We start from the raw sequence: 17,966 nt of genomic DNA on the forward strand, positions 1-17,966 counted from the left end.
ACCGGTATGCTTCACAAATCTTCAGCTTAAAAGATGCACCTTTTCGTGTGTCGACCTCATAAAAATCTATAGCACAATGGCCTCTCTTATTATGGAGGAAGTGCGGTGGCGTGTTGCCAACTCATGTTAAGACATATAATTAAAAGGCTAAAAAAATAGACAAAAGGATTATGAAAACACTAGTGACTCAGAGACCGCAAGATATGCTCCTCCCGATATCCGACCCATCTATATTAATATTCCAACCATAGCTCGGCCCCGTCATGGTTGGATATAAGCATAGGTAAAACAATATGAGCTCTTTAGGATTCTACTATATACATATCGTTGAAAGATAAACTCAAATCCATACAGCATAGTTTCAATGCATTTATAGAAATATAAAATAAAATTTGTCAGCTCGTTCGTTATTTCATTCTTTTTGTCTATGGTTCAACTGAGCTCTCTCCCCAGACAGCTTGCATTTTAGCGGGAATCTGCTGTTGGTCATTGGTCGTTTTTCACCAATGGTTCAATTCAATTCAAACGTACTGATTCTTCTCTCTTCTGCTTTTGTTTGTCTGCTGCTCAGCTGCCGTTACGCCGCCGTGGCCGTCTGCTCCAAAATTCCAAATTTTCCAAATCCAATTAAATTTGTGATTAATATACAAACAATGCTGTTGCACTCATCTCATCATTGCATTTATTTTGTAAAATCTATAGTGTAAACTTAATAGGAAAACGAAAACAGGTAAGATAGAAATATTGACGAAATATACACGTTTTATTTATTGTGTCAGAAAAGTTATTCTGTCTGTAGACCTGAGGAATGGAATGATGTGTTACGATTTTTAGACATGGGTATAATTATTTATGAATAAAATATCAGTTAATTTATAGTTACACCCCAGATTCAAAGCTAGCGTTTTTTATGAGTACAAGTTCTGTAAAGCTACTACATTACATAACCTTCATTCTAATGGGTTTCATTCAACATTGATGTGATTCAACACACTTTAAGTTAATAACTTCTTAAGTAACTTAGGCCTAGGTAACCATAAAAACTATTACAAACAGTACACAATATAGTTTCTAGTCAAGTTATCTTGCTACCGTACCAGTGTTATTTCACGATATAGAGGTAGGCATTCACCTTGTGGCAGGCATTCCACAAGACTTCATAACCAACATAATTTTTTAAATCTATATTATTTAGGCCTAAACCTAATTATCAAAACTAGGGATGAACATCAATAAGTTCATCGGTGTTTACCGATAACATCGTTGCAAAAAAATTGATGTTTTTTTTTGTTTTCCCTCTGTACAGCAACCATTAGGCCTAAGTTAATTAACTTAAGTTAACCTAATACAGAAAACATAAATATTTCAATACTTGGTCAAAAACATCGGTAATCTACCATTGATGTAAAAAAAGCAATAGAAAAACATCAATATTTTAAAAACATTGACTATCGATGCTCTTAAAACCTTAATCCAAACCAATGCAGTAAGTTACTGCATTAACTTAGGCCTATTTTTAAAGACACCCTACGTTGAGCTAAAGACCTCATTCATCAACGAGTGTTTGCTATTGATAATTTGGTTAGGGTAGCTTAAAAGTACTTTGGTATTATCTGGAGGCCACTGATTTTAGAGAGATTTTTTTTAAGTACCAGAGACCAAAACTAACTACATAGGCCTAATTAAATTAGAAAGAACATACTTTTATTGACTAACTGTCCAAATTTGACATGATTACCTAATTTACGATTAGGCCTAACTTATCGGCCTTTGAGTTCTGCCTCCCAGAAGGCAGCGATGTCGGCGAGGACTGAGTTCCCGCTATACTCCGCCAAGTAGGTATACAGCGCGCTGGGGCGGTTATGTTAGGCTGGGTTATCATAATTATGTTTGTAGGACATTCCTCGTTTCGTTATGAACCAAACGATACCTGATGAGTCATACTTTTGCCCGCAAAATACCCCAGATACAGGCGGTGACAAGTGATGCGCACGCTCCGGTCAACAACCTGACCTTGGCCTACTAGGATGGGATTTGGCGTGCGAAAGTATGCCTCATCTAGTATCGTTTGATTCATAACAAAACGAGGAAAGTCCTACAAACATATTTATGATAACTGATGATAACCCAACCTAACATAACCGCCGCAGCGCGCTGTACAAGGGTGGCCTTCGAATTATACCATAGTAGGCTACCCACTTAATTAAGTTAGCGGTATTAAATGAAATCATTTTATTTCCCGTCAAATATACAGGGTGTATTTTTTTAAAAACTTGCATCTTTATTTATGTAAGAACCGCAATAGATAGAAATATGCAGTTTGCGGGAATCATCAATTGACGAAGGGGGCCCAATTGTTTAAAATTCAACGTTACATTTACATTCCCCCCCTTTCCCCCCTGCCCCTAACTTAATTTTTTTAAATAGCAAGGTACCCCTTGTGACATATCAAATGAAAGAGCATGAAAAAAGAAAAGTTTTGATGAAAAAAAATTGAAAATCGGTTCATAAATTTGCGAGATATTTCCCCCTCCCCCTCCCCGGAACTTATTTTTTTTTAATAGCAAGGTACCCCTTGTGACATATCAAATGAAAGAGCATGAAAAAAGAAAATGTTTGGTGAAATTTATTTTTTATTTGATATGTCACAAGGGCGGGTACCTTGCTATTAAAAAACAAGTTATGGGTAGGGGAAAGGGGGGGGGGGATTATCTCACAAATTCATTACCCGATTTTAAATTTTTTTCACCAAAAATTTTCTTTTTTTATGCTCTTTCATTTGATATGTCACAAGGGGTACCTTGCTATTAAAAAAATTAAGTTCCGGGGAAGGAGGGGGGGAATATCTCACAAATTTATGAACCGATTTTCAATTTTTTTTCATCAAACATTTTCTTTTTTCATGCTCTTTTATTTGATATGTCACAAGGGGTACCTTGCTAAAAAAAATTAGGTTGGTGGCAGGGGGGGAATGTGAATGTAACGTCGAATTCAAAAAAATTGTGCCTACTACGTCAATAGATGATTCCCGCCAACTGCATATTTCTATCTATTGCGGTTTTTACATAAATAAAGATGCAAGTTTAAAAAAAAAACACCCTGTAATCAGTATATTGCATTGTGTTTTGTTTTCTTATAAATAATGCAGCAAACATTACTAGGCCTAAGTTATCTAGAAAGATAAAAAAAATTGTATAGCCTAGGTACTGTAGAAATAAAGTGAACAAAAATTTAAAAGAGTATGACACTAACTTACTTGGTTGATGGTGTTTGACATTAGGCTATATTACGTTTTTCTCACAATATTCTTAGAGTAAGAGCATTATGAAAGAATATTTTTTTACACTAATAGGCCTACCATTATTTTTTTAAATGGAAAAGTTTGACCTACCGGTAACTTAAGTTATACCGTAGGCTTAACAATAATAATGTTTGTATTCTCCCTAGGTTCAACTCTAAAGAAACAGCATAGTTTTCGGTACTATAAACACTTGAAGAAAAGTGAATAAAAGATCAACAACATGGCTGAAGCAGGCACAATTACATGTGGTTTGACAATTGAATATTTGAATCAGCAACAATCAGTTACAAGAACTGCCAAATGGAGAACATCTACTTTGACCTTAGTTCGCAATGAATTTAGAGAAATCTATCTCGATGTTAGAGCTTCTGATTCTAGCCTTAGATTCCTGCTTCAAAATATAAGTGTTCATAAAAAATTTGTTTCGGAAGGTAAAGCTACGATACATTTCCAGTTACATCCTGCTAAAGTATATATATCTAATGCACCAGCTTCTCAGTTATTAGTATTTCTGAAAACATTATTTGTCAAGATGAGCAGTTTCAAATGTTCACCTAAAGTTCCTCTACGAGAACAATTGTTGACAAGTAAAGGCAGAAACGTTGAAGAAATTAGCCCTATAAACGCTAAAGATGTTACAAGAGTCAAAACTACAGTTGGTACTCAAGTAGATGTCAAACGTGCTTCTAAACAAAAAAGTAAACATAGTACTAGTAATGTTCAGGTAAGTTCCTTTCAACTATTAACCATTTACTTTAATTTTAGACAATTTTTTCTATTAGTAGTCTATGAAAAAATAAACTAAAACTAGTGAACTTATTGTCTTGTACCTAGAACTAGAGCTATACCATTTTTATGAACAATAGAATACAGAATTTTGTTGTCTGGAGCTAAAGTTAAACTTTTTTAAAGGGGATCATTTTATTTTGTCCGTGTTTTGATGCCACTAGCATCTTAAATTTTTTTAAGGATTCGTTCGAACTGTGGTCTTGTTAACTTAATAATGTAAATGGCATATGGCTTCACAATTGCCACGTTGATTGAAGCTCTTGATTACCTATTACAATAAAGGATATTACATTTTTATAGGATATTACTTATTTATCTGGTAACTAAAGCAAAAGGGTTTTAAGGTTAGTTGTTAAGTAAGGTAGGTTCCAATTGCAAAAAACAGAAGAAACATTGATTAAAAAGAGCTACAGTGCCATAGTCATATCGTTTATTTAAATGTTGTGTACAAGAAATGTAGAGCATGTACCGATTTTGTTGTAAAAAGGCAACAAATCAATACAGGGTAACGCGAAGAACAGTCAGCTGGTTTAAACAATAGATCAGTATAGACCAGAATGCAGAGCACTAAAGCAGGAGAGGGGAGAAGTCTAGCCGGGTGGTCATTTGCTCCCACGAGTTGCCAGTTCCTATCCAAATCTCATCGTAACTAGTTCGGTAAAATTGTTTTTCGTTCGTGGAAATTAAATTCATCTCGCGGCGTTTGGTCGGGCAATCTTAAATTTCCTTAAAGTCGTACAGCCTATATCCCTAAGGGATATAATTGCCCCGCGATTGGAAATTAGAATCAGTGTCATTGTCAAAAAGTGAAAAAGTTCGTTACCGGCCAACGCAGTTCCGCCATTTGAAAATTACACGTTCGTTTCACGAGTTCAATTCATCGCGTCTTGTAGAATACCGGCTAGTTACATTTCCCAATCCCTTCCCCTTTATTTGTGTTATATTTGTGGACGTCCAAACTGTAAGTAATTTGTGTTATTTATTTGTTAATTTAAGATTTCAGTGAGTCGCACTTTTGTAAATTTTTCCTGTCTTGTTTTGTCATTTCATGTAGAATAAGCACATGTTCACAGGTTCGAATCCAAATCACTGATTTTCATATCCATTCATATTGTAGCAATCCGCTTTATTAATTAGATTGTAATAATCCTATAGTATTAAGAATAAATAGGTGAAAATGTTTTTATAGGGCAATTCAGAGTTATTTAATAAGATTTTTATAGTGTTGGAATTTTTACACAGAGTCATTGTTAGTTTTCATTGTTGAGCAAATGGTACAATTCCTTTAAAGAGTGTCACAGTCAGTATCTTTTGGGGGAAATAAATTATTATCAGAGGAGGGAGCAGGTAGCTGGTTCGATTGATGCGGAAGTGTTGTTGGAGGTTGTGCCAGTTTGAACATAGATGAACCACCAAAGTACCAAATTAGCCATAAAATAATAAAGCAACATTCTGATAAACATTACTACGATTGAATACAATATTGTTCAATCAGTTGGACTGCGAGACGACCTTCGTTTTTAATCGTTGGCCAACGAAAGGATTTGCTTGGTACAGGTCATCTCAACTATTAGATTAAATACCACTCTTCCATTGATACTTTCGAGATCGGTGTGAAACCGCACCATACCTCCCCTTTGATAAATCCATTCAACAGTTTCAAAAAATTTCCAACTGATTGTGTATCTCAAGGTCATTTTTATTTGAAAGAACACAACAACGACTGTAAACTGAAACAAGTGTATTTATTAAATTCTGTGCAATAAATTCAAATTGTTACTCACTTTTAGTTCTCAATAACCTTGGTATTTTAGTATATGCAATAGTATTTAATTGATAAACAAAAGGTAATTCAGTAAATCATAAGCCACTACAAAAGATTCACCTTTTAAGTGCAACACTAGTCACTAGTGTAGTAGTGAGCAAGTAAATTCAGTGTAGAATTAAGACTGGTAAATTGATCTCATTAAAGGTATTACTTTTTTGGAAGAACTACAAACAGTGCCAGGGGCGTCCCCTAAGGACCTTTGGGGAATATTTATATTTTGCAGGGTCCACTCATATTTTTCAATTACATCAAGCTTCCACTGCCAAAAGCTCTGTCTGATATTTTTATTTTCTAGAGTTCTTCCAACCCAGGGGCAACCAAAATTTGTAAAGAATTCATTTGAGAGCATTGCAAGGAGCAAATATATTTAAATATAACATTTAAATATATGAGAGTCTAAGTCAGAGTTTCTTTTCTTTTTTTTCTTTACAAGCAAATTTATTTTTTGCAGGCTGCCAAAAAGCGATGTGTTGAATCATTGCTGACTGAGAAACTTACGGACGAACAGCAAAGAGTTGTTGATGCTGTAATGAGAGGGAAAAATATATTCTTTACAGGTAGGGTAGCTAGCGAACAATGTTAAATATAAGGCACACTGCACACTAGGTCACCGCTTCAAGAAGCTCGACCTTGACCGGGACGCGGTGTAGGTCATAAAGTATCTAAATGCCAAAAACTTGGCCTGACTTGAAGTAATGTGACAAACAATTCCAGGTCTGTGTCCAACAGAGTAGAGGGTTTTTTTTAGTGAGTAGTTTGTGATAGATTCACGAGTCGCACACTACAGGCTGGCTACCTGTGTGCGTAGAAGCATTTTCCATCCTCTCCCTTATATATATAAAATAAAAAATAAAAATAAACACGCTAGGTCACCACTGTGGCTCCGCCTCAGAAGATAAAAGCCACTGAACCAAAATAAATCAGATTTATTGATCTCAGAGACTGATCAAGTTTAGAAGGTATGCAACCGAGAACAGCATAACAAACAGCGTAAATATAAGCAGTCAGAGAATTTATTACATTCTCACTTATTTTAAATTGGATTTTTCTATGTGTCTCTTTTATTTGAGAGTTTTCCCTATTGACAAGACTTCACCCCTGTTGTATGGTTTGTAATTTGACTGACTTGTTGTCCAGGCAGTGCTGGTACAGGCAAGTCATTCCTGCTGCGGCACATAATCGGAGCTCTGGTACCAGACAAAACTGTGGCAACGGCCAGCACCGGAGCAGCGGCTTGTCTCATCAACGGCACCACTCTACACTCGTTTGCTGGTAACTAAACTTATCAGTTATTACTGTTCCCAAATTAACCATTTTGTGCCGTTTAATCATCGCTAGGTACTCCAATTATTACATTAATGTATGTGGCCAAGGTAGATAAGGTTAACATAATGTACAAAATATACTTGTCAAGACAAAAAAAGAACGCTTTTTCAATTGACTTCTAGTTCTAATGAAATCAATTAAAAATTAACTGGACCTAAAAGATGTAATATATTACCTCTTAACAATATTTCACATTTAGCTTTCATTGTTTTCACTTGCAGTTCTATTTTTCCCAATTGAGAATTAATAAAATTTAACAAAATAAACTTTTCCTTTAGAGTATTTTTTTTTTTTTTCTAGAAATGTTCAAACATTAAGTCAGTTTATACTGTGTCACATTATAATCAAAATAATGTTATAGTTATGATGATAAAAAATTATAACCACATAGAAGGTCAGTCAGTGGACGTTTTTTTATCTTGGTAGACTATTTTCACATAATTTAGTTTTAACCCAGTGTGTCGATACATGCAGACACAACTACAACTAACAGTTGTTGGTTAAGAGGGTTGTTAAACAATGAATACAAAACCCCTTAAGAAGCGCAATACCTTTGTTAAAAATACAGTCTGGGAATATTTGAATTTCAGATAGTTCCCGTGGTAACCTCTAGGTAGACTATCGTGAGCGCCCAGCCAAGTCAGCTAACCTAGTGAGACAAAGAATCGGCTTAGAGAGAGAAAGATATAGATAGAGTAGCACGACTGCCGCAGGAGCGATCCTAACGGCGTCCGCTCGAAACTCATTTCAACGGCAAAATTCCAGTCTGACTATTCTCCATAAGCATTTTGCTTATTAAAGAGTTTTGTATTCATGTTGTTAGTTATCAAACAGTGCATTATTGAAAGTGATCTCTAGTTGGACTAACTATGGCAGCATAACTTATTCCCTTACTACTCAGGGATGTAATAGCTACTTAACTTGTAGTCAAATTTGACAGTTTCAACTGCATTTCAGGTATTGGAGATGGTGAATCTTCATTGGATCGCAGTGTACAGCTGGCTCAAAGACCTCAAGTCTTGTCTAACTGGAAGCGGTGTAAACACCTCATAATCGACGAAATATCCATGGTAGACGGGAAATACTTTGAGGTAGGTGTTGTATTAGGTAAAGTAAAATTAAAATCAATTATTTGTTCAGTTTCTTACCTTACCTATGTGGCCACTCAAACCTCAGTAGGTTTTTGGCCTCACCAACAACTTGTCACCACCTTTCTCTGTCTTCCATCCATTCTGTCTCTGCTCTTAGCTTTACTTTGTCTCTTCACACCTGGTCCATCTTAGCCGAGGTCATCTTCCCCGAGGGAGATTTTTAGACACCATTCTTAGCAAAGAATCTTCTTCTTTTCTCTTTATATGACATATATAAATAAATAAATATGACTTATAGTAAATATTGATTCGTCTCCATGGCTGGACGAGGAGTAATATCACACTGTTTACCTTTGCATTGACATTTCAATGTAAACAAGCAGAACTGCCAAATGCTTATTTCACAATTCAGACAGCTGATCCAAGCAAATTAAATATACTATTTTACACAACCGATGCTGTATCAACACAGGTTCTGCATGGTTATATAATTTAAGATTAAATTAAATGTAATCATTGAAAGGCTAACATTTATGAGATATTTTTAACTATCAAGATATGCTATGATATTAAGGGGACACCTGAACTTCTAAACTGAAGTTTCTTTCCATTGCGAAGCACGGGTACAGCTAGTTATGTTTAAGTGCTCAATAGCAATCCTTGAATCCAAAACATTGCTGTAGCTAATTTATTTTCTACACATATATTTTCTCCAGAACTATAATTTCCTTGTGGTTTAATGTTCACATTGTCTTTCCCACAGAAAGTTGAGAAGGTAGCCAGGATTATTAAAGGTGTTGACAAACCCTTTGGGGGGATCCAGTTGATTGTTTGCGGGGACTTTCTTCAACTTCCTCCGGTCGTCCGCGACTCCCAGCGACCAAAGTTCTGTTTCCAATATCCAGTTTGGAAGCAGTGTGAATTTCAAGTGTACAATCTAGCCAAAGTTCATCGGCAGAACGACACAAAGTTCATCGATATACTCAACAATATCAGATTGGGGAGGTGAGTAATACACTTAATATTGTAAAATATTTAATCAGGACAATCAATTAACGATGCTGTCGAAGAAAAGGTCGATATTACACAGCATCTAGACTATGGTTGAGAGCGTTCTCTTACAAAAAACTGAAAAAAACTTTAAAAATAACGCCAATGGTGTATTTTGTATGAATATTCAAAGAAACAGAAAAAGTTCACTGATTCTTTTTACTATGTATTAATTACAGTCGAACCTCGGTAAAACTAATTCCTCGATAAGAAGAAATTTATTAAATCCCCTTAAAACTTTCATAAAGGTTAATTAATGCTAAAAACACCTCTATGCAACGTAGTAATTAGGTTAAAAACCTCCATAGGACAAATTTGTTTGTGACACGGGCTAGGACTGATTAACCTCTATACAACGAATATTCTTAGCACAAAACCTCTACAAGACGAATTTCTCATGATCTTAACCTCCATAGTACGTAGTTTTCAAAACATACAGAAGCTTGTCTCAACATCCTCCTTCCCACCCATCCCTCTTCCTTCCTCAGTCATTGTAGGCCTATAGAGGTTATCTCAGAGCGAGGAGAAACCTCTATAAGATGAATAACGGCAGTATTAAACCTCAATAAAACGAAGACTATAATGAAGAATACCTTGATGATACAAATTTTTATCCTACCCCCTGAAATTCCTCTTATAGAGGTTTGACTGTGCTCCAGTGTCATGTGTCTATGCAGAGAGTATGTTTTGTAACTCAATCAAAACTTCAAGTGGCAAAAATCTAGAAATTCTACAAGTAATTTTAGAGCTATCCAAATAATTTTTTTTAAATCTATCACTTGTCTGTGCAGGGTGACAGAGGAGATGACACAAGAACTGTTACGGACAGCATCACAGACGATCACCAAGGACAACATTGTAGCCACAAAACTATGTAGTCATAATCAAGAGGCTACGTCCATCAACAACGCAGAGCTTAACAGGCTCCCAGGTACCTACACCTATTGTATAGGTATTGTAAGCATTACCTGTTGTGTATTTGTCAAACTGTTGTCATCATTGTTAGTCAACGTAATTGGCTATATTTCATTTGTATTTTAGGTGCAGTGAAACCCTGCTTCAAAGAGTCACTCGGTTCAAACTTTTTTTAATGTCAAAATAAGGCTATCTATGATTATGTCTTTTCACCGTAGTACCTATGTTATTATCCATTTTAATGGATGTGATTACACTAATCAAAATATAGTGTTTTTTGTGTTTTTTTTTCTTATCATTGGAAATTTTTACTCTTTTGGTAAGAACTGATGATTTAATGATCTTGATTTTGGACATTAACGTCTACCCCCTACTCTTGGTATTTTATTTTATTTTACAGATTGGCAATTTATATGTTTAATACACACTAGTTATAAGTTATATTTTTCCTTTAGTGTTGATCTTTTAATATGAAAGAGCTTAATTCTTTATTCAGATTTCTGAACTTTAAAAAGTTCCCTATCAGACTGGACCCACCATATAGTTTTTTCGTATATTTTGGATTTTTTGTTCATGTCTAATTTTATTAATTAGGCTATATAATTATCGCATCTTATATCTTTTTACAATAATAATGAAGTTGTCAATTACAATACTGTATTGTTCAAAGACTGAATAAATGACTATTGACATGAATATTTTGCTTTTATAACTCATTAACTAAACATTTAATCTCTCGTAACTCTTGTGAAATGCCACTGGTGTAAAAAAAATATTAGTGAATGTGTTGAAATACTTCACTGACTATATAAACACTCTTTTTGAATACAAGATCACTAACGTACGTTGTCACTTCTCTTTAGGTGAGGAGAGAAGGTTTGAAGCAGAAGATAGCTGTGCAACTGCTCGTAAACTGTTGGACGACCAGACACCCGTGGAAGCAGTGTTGGTGCTCAAAGTTGGAGCTCAGGTGAGTTCTGAAGAATATATTGTTTTCCAGACAAGGACTCGGATGTACGTCAGTAAGCTCAAAGCTGTGAGAGCGCAAGACTTCTCTCTTGAAAGTCAAGCGCCAAAGTCATTGGCTCTTGCTGTTTACCAGTTATCAAATTGAAATTTGTATACAGAGTGGAAAAAAGTCCCAGGGCGGATAAGAAAATAACATTGATAGAGGTACAATGCTTGGAACAAAGTTACTAAAGTTAGTTATAAATATCATTTGAACACATTATTCAGTTATACGCTATATCCTTATGGAGACGGCTCACTAGGAGACAGAAGAAAATCTTAAATGTAAGCATAGGTTGATATGCACATAAAGTTATTGGTCTTTATTAGTTGATTACAATGACACAAATCAAAATGGACACCAAGTCAAAAATAATAGCTGTTCAAAGATTTATTGAATTTAAAAATTTTACCAATAAGGTGAAAAAATTGCCAATTTCAAGAAATCTTTGAACAGCTGCTATTTTTTGCTCGGTTTTCCATTTCCAAGTTCAGGTTCGCTGCATTGTATTTGTAGGAAACACCATACAAGAAGAATGACTGAAGAAAAAGGCAGGCTTAGTAGCTCTAAAAGTTTAGTGTTTCTATGATATTTTTAAATTTTCATAATTTTTCTTCAGTAGGGTAAGCATGCTGTTAAACCTATACATAAAAACAATCCTTAAGAACCCTGACAGAACCATATCCACCTAAATTGTTTAAAATTATAATTATTTTTCGATTTTCATGTACAAAATACATAAATAAATCTCTGTTGACAGGTGATGCTACTCAAGAATATCAGCGTAGCTCGAGGCCTGGTTAACGGAGCACGAGGTGTTATAACAAAGTTCTCCAAAGACGGTGAGTGTTAAGGAAACGTTAATAAAAACAAATCCATTCATTGTAATAAACAATTTTTACTAAGTCTTATTTATTTTTGTTTCACCTTCTTCACATCCTAGGATGCTTCCATTGACTATTGGATACCGAAGTAGACATCCTATATGGCCCGGCTGTTGCCAATTTTTTCCTAAAAAAGAACATAGTTGTGCGAGCCAGTCACAGTACGCGCTATTGTCTAAAATGAAATTTTTTACCTTACTTTTGTTGCTGACATAGTTGATGGGCCATAACAGTTGCTATAGCTCACAATAAGTCATTCCCTTAGTTTGACTTGGTAGAAAAGTTTGTGTGTTTGATAGAAATTAGTAATTTAGATCAGCACAATCTATCGATAGCTCACATTAACTACGATAGTTTTGGTTAAATAATTGGCGAGAACTTAAACATAGGGATGGAATGTCTAGTTGTATCAATAGCCAAAGACGTTAGGTTCTAGCCTGTTACCGTTTTCTCATTACTTTAAACAAGGCCTAGCGGGTTGCAGCATTATCGTATAAAATCCATTGGAGATTGGTAAGTTTTAACCCGGGATCTTAGGGACTGAAGCCTTGAAAGAAATAATCTACTTAAAATACGCCAGTTATAGACGATCTTAAATTAACTTTTGTCCACATTTTTTCTATGTACAGGCTTGCCAGTGGTGCGGTTCATGTCAGGCTTGGAATGCACAGTGCCGAGGGACAAATGGGTTGCTAAGTCAGCGAGTGGAACCCACTACGCTCGGAAACAGATTCCCCTGAAACTTGCGTGGGCGTTCTCTATCCACAAGTCACAGGTAAACTTGCGCACTCCCTTATTTTTATTTATTTATTTATACAAAATTTACAATAGCTACAGGTATAACCCCAAAACAGCTATAATGGCAAATAATACAATATTAATACATAAAGTGAAGAAAAAAAAAAAAAAAAAAAAAGTGCACATAAATAGACAATACAAAACCAGTGATGATAATAGTAAAAAGAGTGAATACAAGTTAATAAAAATGGAGAACGTTGTTGAAAATTTCACTTATTTTGGCTGCAAATCTAAAGGGATGGATTACATTACGTAAGCAAAGCGTTTATCTTAAATTTAAACTGCTTAATAGTGTCAGAAAAAACAAAAAACATCTATTTTACTTTTGTGGACATTTAATAAACGTAATCCTGTAAAAAGTGAAAAACTGTAAAATTGAACAGTGTTACAACGAGGGATATAAAATAAAATTGACGACCTTGAATTATTACAAGGAACATAAAAAGCAATCTTACTCAACAAAAACAAACTATCGACTTTGTTATTTAGGATTCTATACAGAAAAATCAATGCTAAAACTTCCCTTCTTAATGTAAGGCTTTGGAAATAAAACAATCCTCTCAATGAATCAGTTGACATATGCCAGTCACATCTCTGATTATACCTTTTTAAAAACAAGTATCGTAGAAATTTATTTTGGAGAATTTCTATTGCATTTTTGTGGTATGAGTTGAAAGGAAACCAAACTAAAACACAATATTCCAGCTTACTTCTAACAAATGAGTAAAACACTAATATCGGGGTCAATAGTTCTGAAATTCTTGGTATTTCTAATTATAAAACCTAACATTCTATACGACTGATTAATAATCAATTCAACGTGTTTATCAAATCTTAGATACGAGTCAAAAGATTCAAATCATTTTGTCAATGATTTGGTTGTTATTTTTTTCTTGGACAGTATGGTTGTTTTTTTTCCACTTATAAAAAACTTGATTTAATTTAATGTTTCTTAACATTTAGAAAAGAATGGATTACTATTATTTTGTCTATTTATGAATGAGTCATAACTAATTTTTAACTTTTCCATTAATTTTTTCCACAAATTTCTTAGGACTCTATAATGAATTTGAAAACAACTTCCTTCTATGTTGTTTTGATTTGCTCTATAACTTATCTGTAACTAGGTATCAATAAAAAAGGATCAAAAGAAAATGGGAGGGCGGATGAAAAATGAAAATTCCTAGAGCCTTTTAGGGCCTAAGCTTGTTTAATATTACCATTGACTATACAACAAAAAATTTCTTTTCACAGAACTGAAATTAATTCATATTGCTTCTATTCAGAATTACTCAAATCAGAACACTAGCAAGACTTACCGCTGGTAGATTGGGAGTATGTGAGGTAGTCGAAATATATGAAATTATGAAATATAGGAAAAGAAAAACTATTATAGCTACTTTCGGATAAGCGTAGAAACAATGTTAATTTTGTCCTCCCATTTCCCCAGCTCGGTTGAAGTGTACGCTCTTTATGGCAAATTTACATACCAGCCGACTGAGCTGATCGGAAACTCATCTGTTGGTCTAACTGTAGCAGTGCCGAATAATATTTAACAATAAAATGTACAACTACCTTCATTCAAGAAACTAAGAAAACAAATACAACAATAAAAATAACATTGGACATCAAATTAAAAATAAATTAGCTGCTAGTACACTAAAGGTCAAGGCCCTTGTCCGTAAACAAACACTACTTCTGGGTTATCTTACGTTGGTGTTGATGTAGAATATTTTCTTTTGTCATTATTGGTGTCAACTGTGTCAAATTGAAGAGTAATACGGTTGATTTGTAATGGAATGTTATTCTAAATAAATAAACAGTGTATAAATGTAGAGATTTAAAACTACCCGGGTATTTATAACTGCATTTTTTATAAGCACCCGGGTATTTAAGATTATTAAGCTACATATTACACAAAAGTTTTAATTTAGTATTTTCCCTTTATATGACATTGGAATGGTTCTATCATTTACTCATGCCACTCATAAATTTCTTGACCCTTTGAATACGTCACTATAAATGTGTGTTTATACTTCAATTGTGTTAGATCCTAAGCATAAATAGGCTTTACCTTCGTCAATCCAGCTCAAATGGTGCAACTGCCTTGGTTACGGCCGTTTCGGCTTAGGATCAACAAAACACATAAACATTTAAACAAACAAATAATATTTACAAAAACGAACAGGCCTGTCGTACAAACTGTAATGGTTGACATTTTCTGTTTTGAGCTGTTTGTATTTGTAAATTTTATTTGTTTTAATGTTTGTGTGTGTTGTACAAAACACATGACTTCCCACAACGCTGCTTTAGCCGAGATTTCGTGGCTGACGATGGCGTTGTGATGCCGAAACCATTTGCACCATTTGAGCTGGATTGACGAAGGTGAAGTTTATTTATAGTTACGTTACTGCTCAGGGGCTAAAACATGGATTTTAAGATCCTAAGTTTACGGATATTTATGTTTAATCTCAGTGTTAACCCAAGGTAGATTTTTACCCTCTTACAATTGGTACCTCACAGAGAATCCAAAGCAACATTTTGGTTTTGGAATTAAGTTTTAACTGTTGGATCAGACTATCACTAATGGTTCATTGTGCTAGGGCCTGACGCTGGACTGTGTGGAGATCTCCTTGTCCAAGGTGTTTGAGGCGGGTCAAGCGTACGTCGCTCTGTCTCGGGCCAAGAGTCTCGAGTCTCTCCGTATCATCAACTTTGATCCGAAACAAGTCTGGGCGGACAAGGACGTTCTCAACTTCTACCACAGAGAAGGACAAAGAGCTAAACTACTTTCAAATCATTTCATTCCTCTAGGTCCGAAGCGAAAGTAGTGAAAATGAGACTAAAAGTCTGGAAAAATTGGTAATGTTAAACGTTTTATTTGATTATTTAACAACAGTATTACTCGCTAGTTAGGTGCGTGATTGAAATATTTATAAATTTAAACTTTTATTTTGAACTTAAGAAGTTAATTTAGCTTGCTTGAAATATTTATGAATTAAAACGTTTGATTTGAACCCACGAATACTAGAAAAATACCGGTTTGGATCATAAACATAAACAAATGACGTTTTTGGCCCGAAAGTAAACAAAACCCCTATACTAATAGCATTATTTAACATAAGGTTTTGTTTAATTTCGGGCCAAAAATGTAATTTGTTTATGTTAATGATCCATACCGGGTATTTTCTAGTATTTGTGTTTTAACCTAAGAAGTTGATTTAACAGGCTTTTACTGTGCTCCTTCTCTTTTATATTGGTTTAATTGACTCTTAAAAAACCATTTTGGCTGTTAAAACCAAAATAAATATTATGAATAACATGTTTTTTCTAAGCAAAAATAAGTATTGAAGATGTTCAAAGTTGTTATACATATTCTCTCGTTTTCTGTCACATCCTTTTTTTGCCGTCCTAAACCAATTTTTACAATTTAGGTGTTTTTTAAGCGTTTTATTTATTGGAGGTACAAATTGTAACTAAAATGTAATATAAAAGGTATAAAATTACCTGAGTACTGCCAGAGTGATCCTGTTTGTTCCTTACGGATTATGCGTTTCAAAGACTAGGTCTTCATCATCAGATCTTGTACAAGAACATTTAAACACTGTCACTTAAAATGTAATTTAATTTAGGGCTTCCTCCCCTTAGTGTTAAAGACTTCACTTTCAATGGCTCAATGATGCTGACTAACTTTCTTTATAACGGGGTTAAATCTTAATTGTAATTTAATAACAGCTGATCCTTTAGTTGAATATTCAACCAAAGTAAAGACAACAGTTTATGAACATGGACTTTGAATAGTCTAGACTGCAGAATTTTTATTTCAGCTGCGGGTTTTCGATACGGACGAATTGAGAGAATTCTAAATTCTATTGGCTGTCATGGCGTGACGTCACTCTCTTTTCTTGAGGGAACACCATTACCGCAACGATACAAAGTGCAGACATTGGTGTTCGTGGTGTAGTGGATAGAGTACTCGGCTGATATACAAGAGGTAACAAGATCGAATTCCACCGGTAACACTCACTTTTTCTTCAAAGATTTTGCTTAGAATGTGATTCCTTCTTAACTGTACATCTTTTGGTTGAATTTGAGTTATTTCTAATTTTATTTTATGAACAGAACTATTTTTTTTATTAGTAAACCTTCATTCAACTTTTTCATTATCAGCAAGTTTGGTTACTTACTTTTATAATTGATATATATAGATAACTATTGTTAAAAATATAGATTATTTAAATCTAACTGAGTCAACAAACACAACAAAGAGTGATGTCTCAACCCTCAAGAGAAAAGAGTGATGTCACGCCATGACAGCCAATAAAATGTTCTCAGTTTGTCCGTATCAACAAACCGCAGCTGAAAAAAAATTGTGTGCCTAGGCTACTTTTTTTGATGACCTAATTGAGGTAGCTAAATCACTTCATGGTATAAATCTACCATAGTCAAATTTAATTTATTATAAATTATTAGTAGTTTTATTCATCTAATATATTATACTTAATACAATAAACGGGTTGTCTGTCCCTTGAAGCCGTCCTACTTAGCTGATTTTTACGATTTTAAAGCTTATGATCATGTTGGTGAGAATGGTAACAAAAATGATAATTTCCTTTAGGGCTTTGCCTCCCTTCCATTTATTTCTAGAGTTCCCTTTAAAGGACCAGTGATGATGACCAACTTTCTGTATAACGGTTAACGGTTGAAATGTGAATTGTATTTTAACAGCTCTTCAGTTGAATGTTTAACCTCAGTCAGATTGTAAACAAGACGCAGAATTGTATGAAACAGATTTTTAGGTTACTTTTTAAAAAAATTAGAGCTAATTGGGGTAATAACCTCCAGCTACCAGACCACGAGAAAAAAAGTCGCGGTGGCAAAGTCGCTAAGTAGCCTAATGTAGTGAGTTGCGATGAAATAAGATTTTTTAATTTGCTCCAGTCTGTTATGGACGGCCTAATCTTATCTTTGTGCA

At 34.5% G+C, this 17,966-nt stretch overlaps 1 protein-coding gene across 1 annotated transcript; it reads left to right on the top strand.

The window, feature by feature from the left end:
* The first annotated feature begins 610 nt into the window (after window positions 1-610).
* Window positions 611-16,097, top strand: LOC128990290 (ATP-dependent DNA helicase PIF1-like). Its single transcript, XM_054412615.1, has 11 exons — window positions 611-730; window positions 3,448-4,025; window positions 6,370-6,475; window positions 7,056-7,190; window positions 8,202-8,335; window positions 9,099-9,340; window positions 10,177-10,316; window positions 11,164-11,270; window positions 12,070-12,151; window positions 12,823-12,968; window positions 15,595-16,097. Exons 2-11 carry the CDS (start codon window positions 3,522-3,524, stop codon window positions 15,820-15,822), a joined length of 1,824 nt encoding a protein of 607 aa, XP_054268590.1. The 5' UTR covers window positions 611-730; window positions 3,448-3,521; the 3' UTR covers window positions 15,823-16,097.
* The last annotated feature ends 1,869 nt before the right edge of the window (window positions 16,098-17,966 follow it).

The sequence above is a fragment of the Macrosteles quadrilineatus genome, unplaced genomic scaffold, assembly GCF_028750875.1.
Source record: "Macrosteles quadrilineatus isolate MER2022 unplaced genomic scaffold, UCM_ALF_1.0 Scaffold_3__2_contigs__length_128488019, whole genome shotgun sequence".
Taxonomy (NCBI): domain Eukaryota; kingdom Metazoa; phylum Arthropoda; class Insecta; order Hemiptera; family Cicadellidae; genus Macrosteles; species Macrosteles quadrilineatus.

Bases quoted from the DNA above. Each gene is read 5' to 3' on its own strand.
- LOC128990290 (XM_054412615.1), top strand. From the start codon at position 3,522: ATGGCTGAAGCAGGCACAATTACATGTGGTTTGACAATTGAATATTTG. The intron at 8,336-9,098 runs GTAGGTGTTGTA...TCTTTCCCACAG, and splicing joins TAGACGGGAAATACTTTGAG to AAAGTTGAGAAGGTAGCCAG. The intron at 12,969-15,594 runs GTAAACTTGCGC...TCATTGTGCTAG, and splicing joins TCTCTATCCACAAGTCACAG to GGCCTGACGCTGGACTGTGT.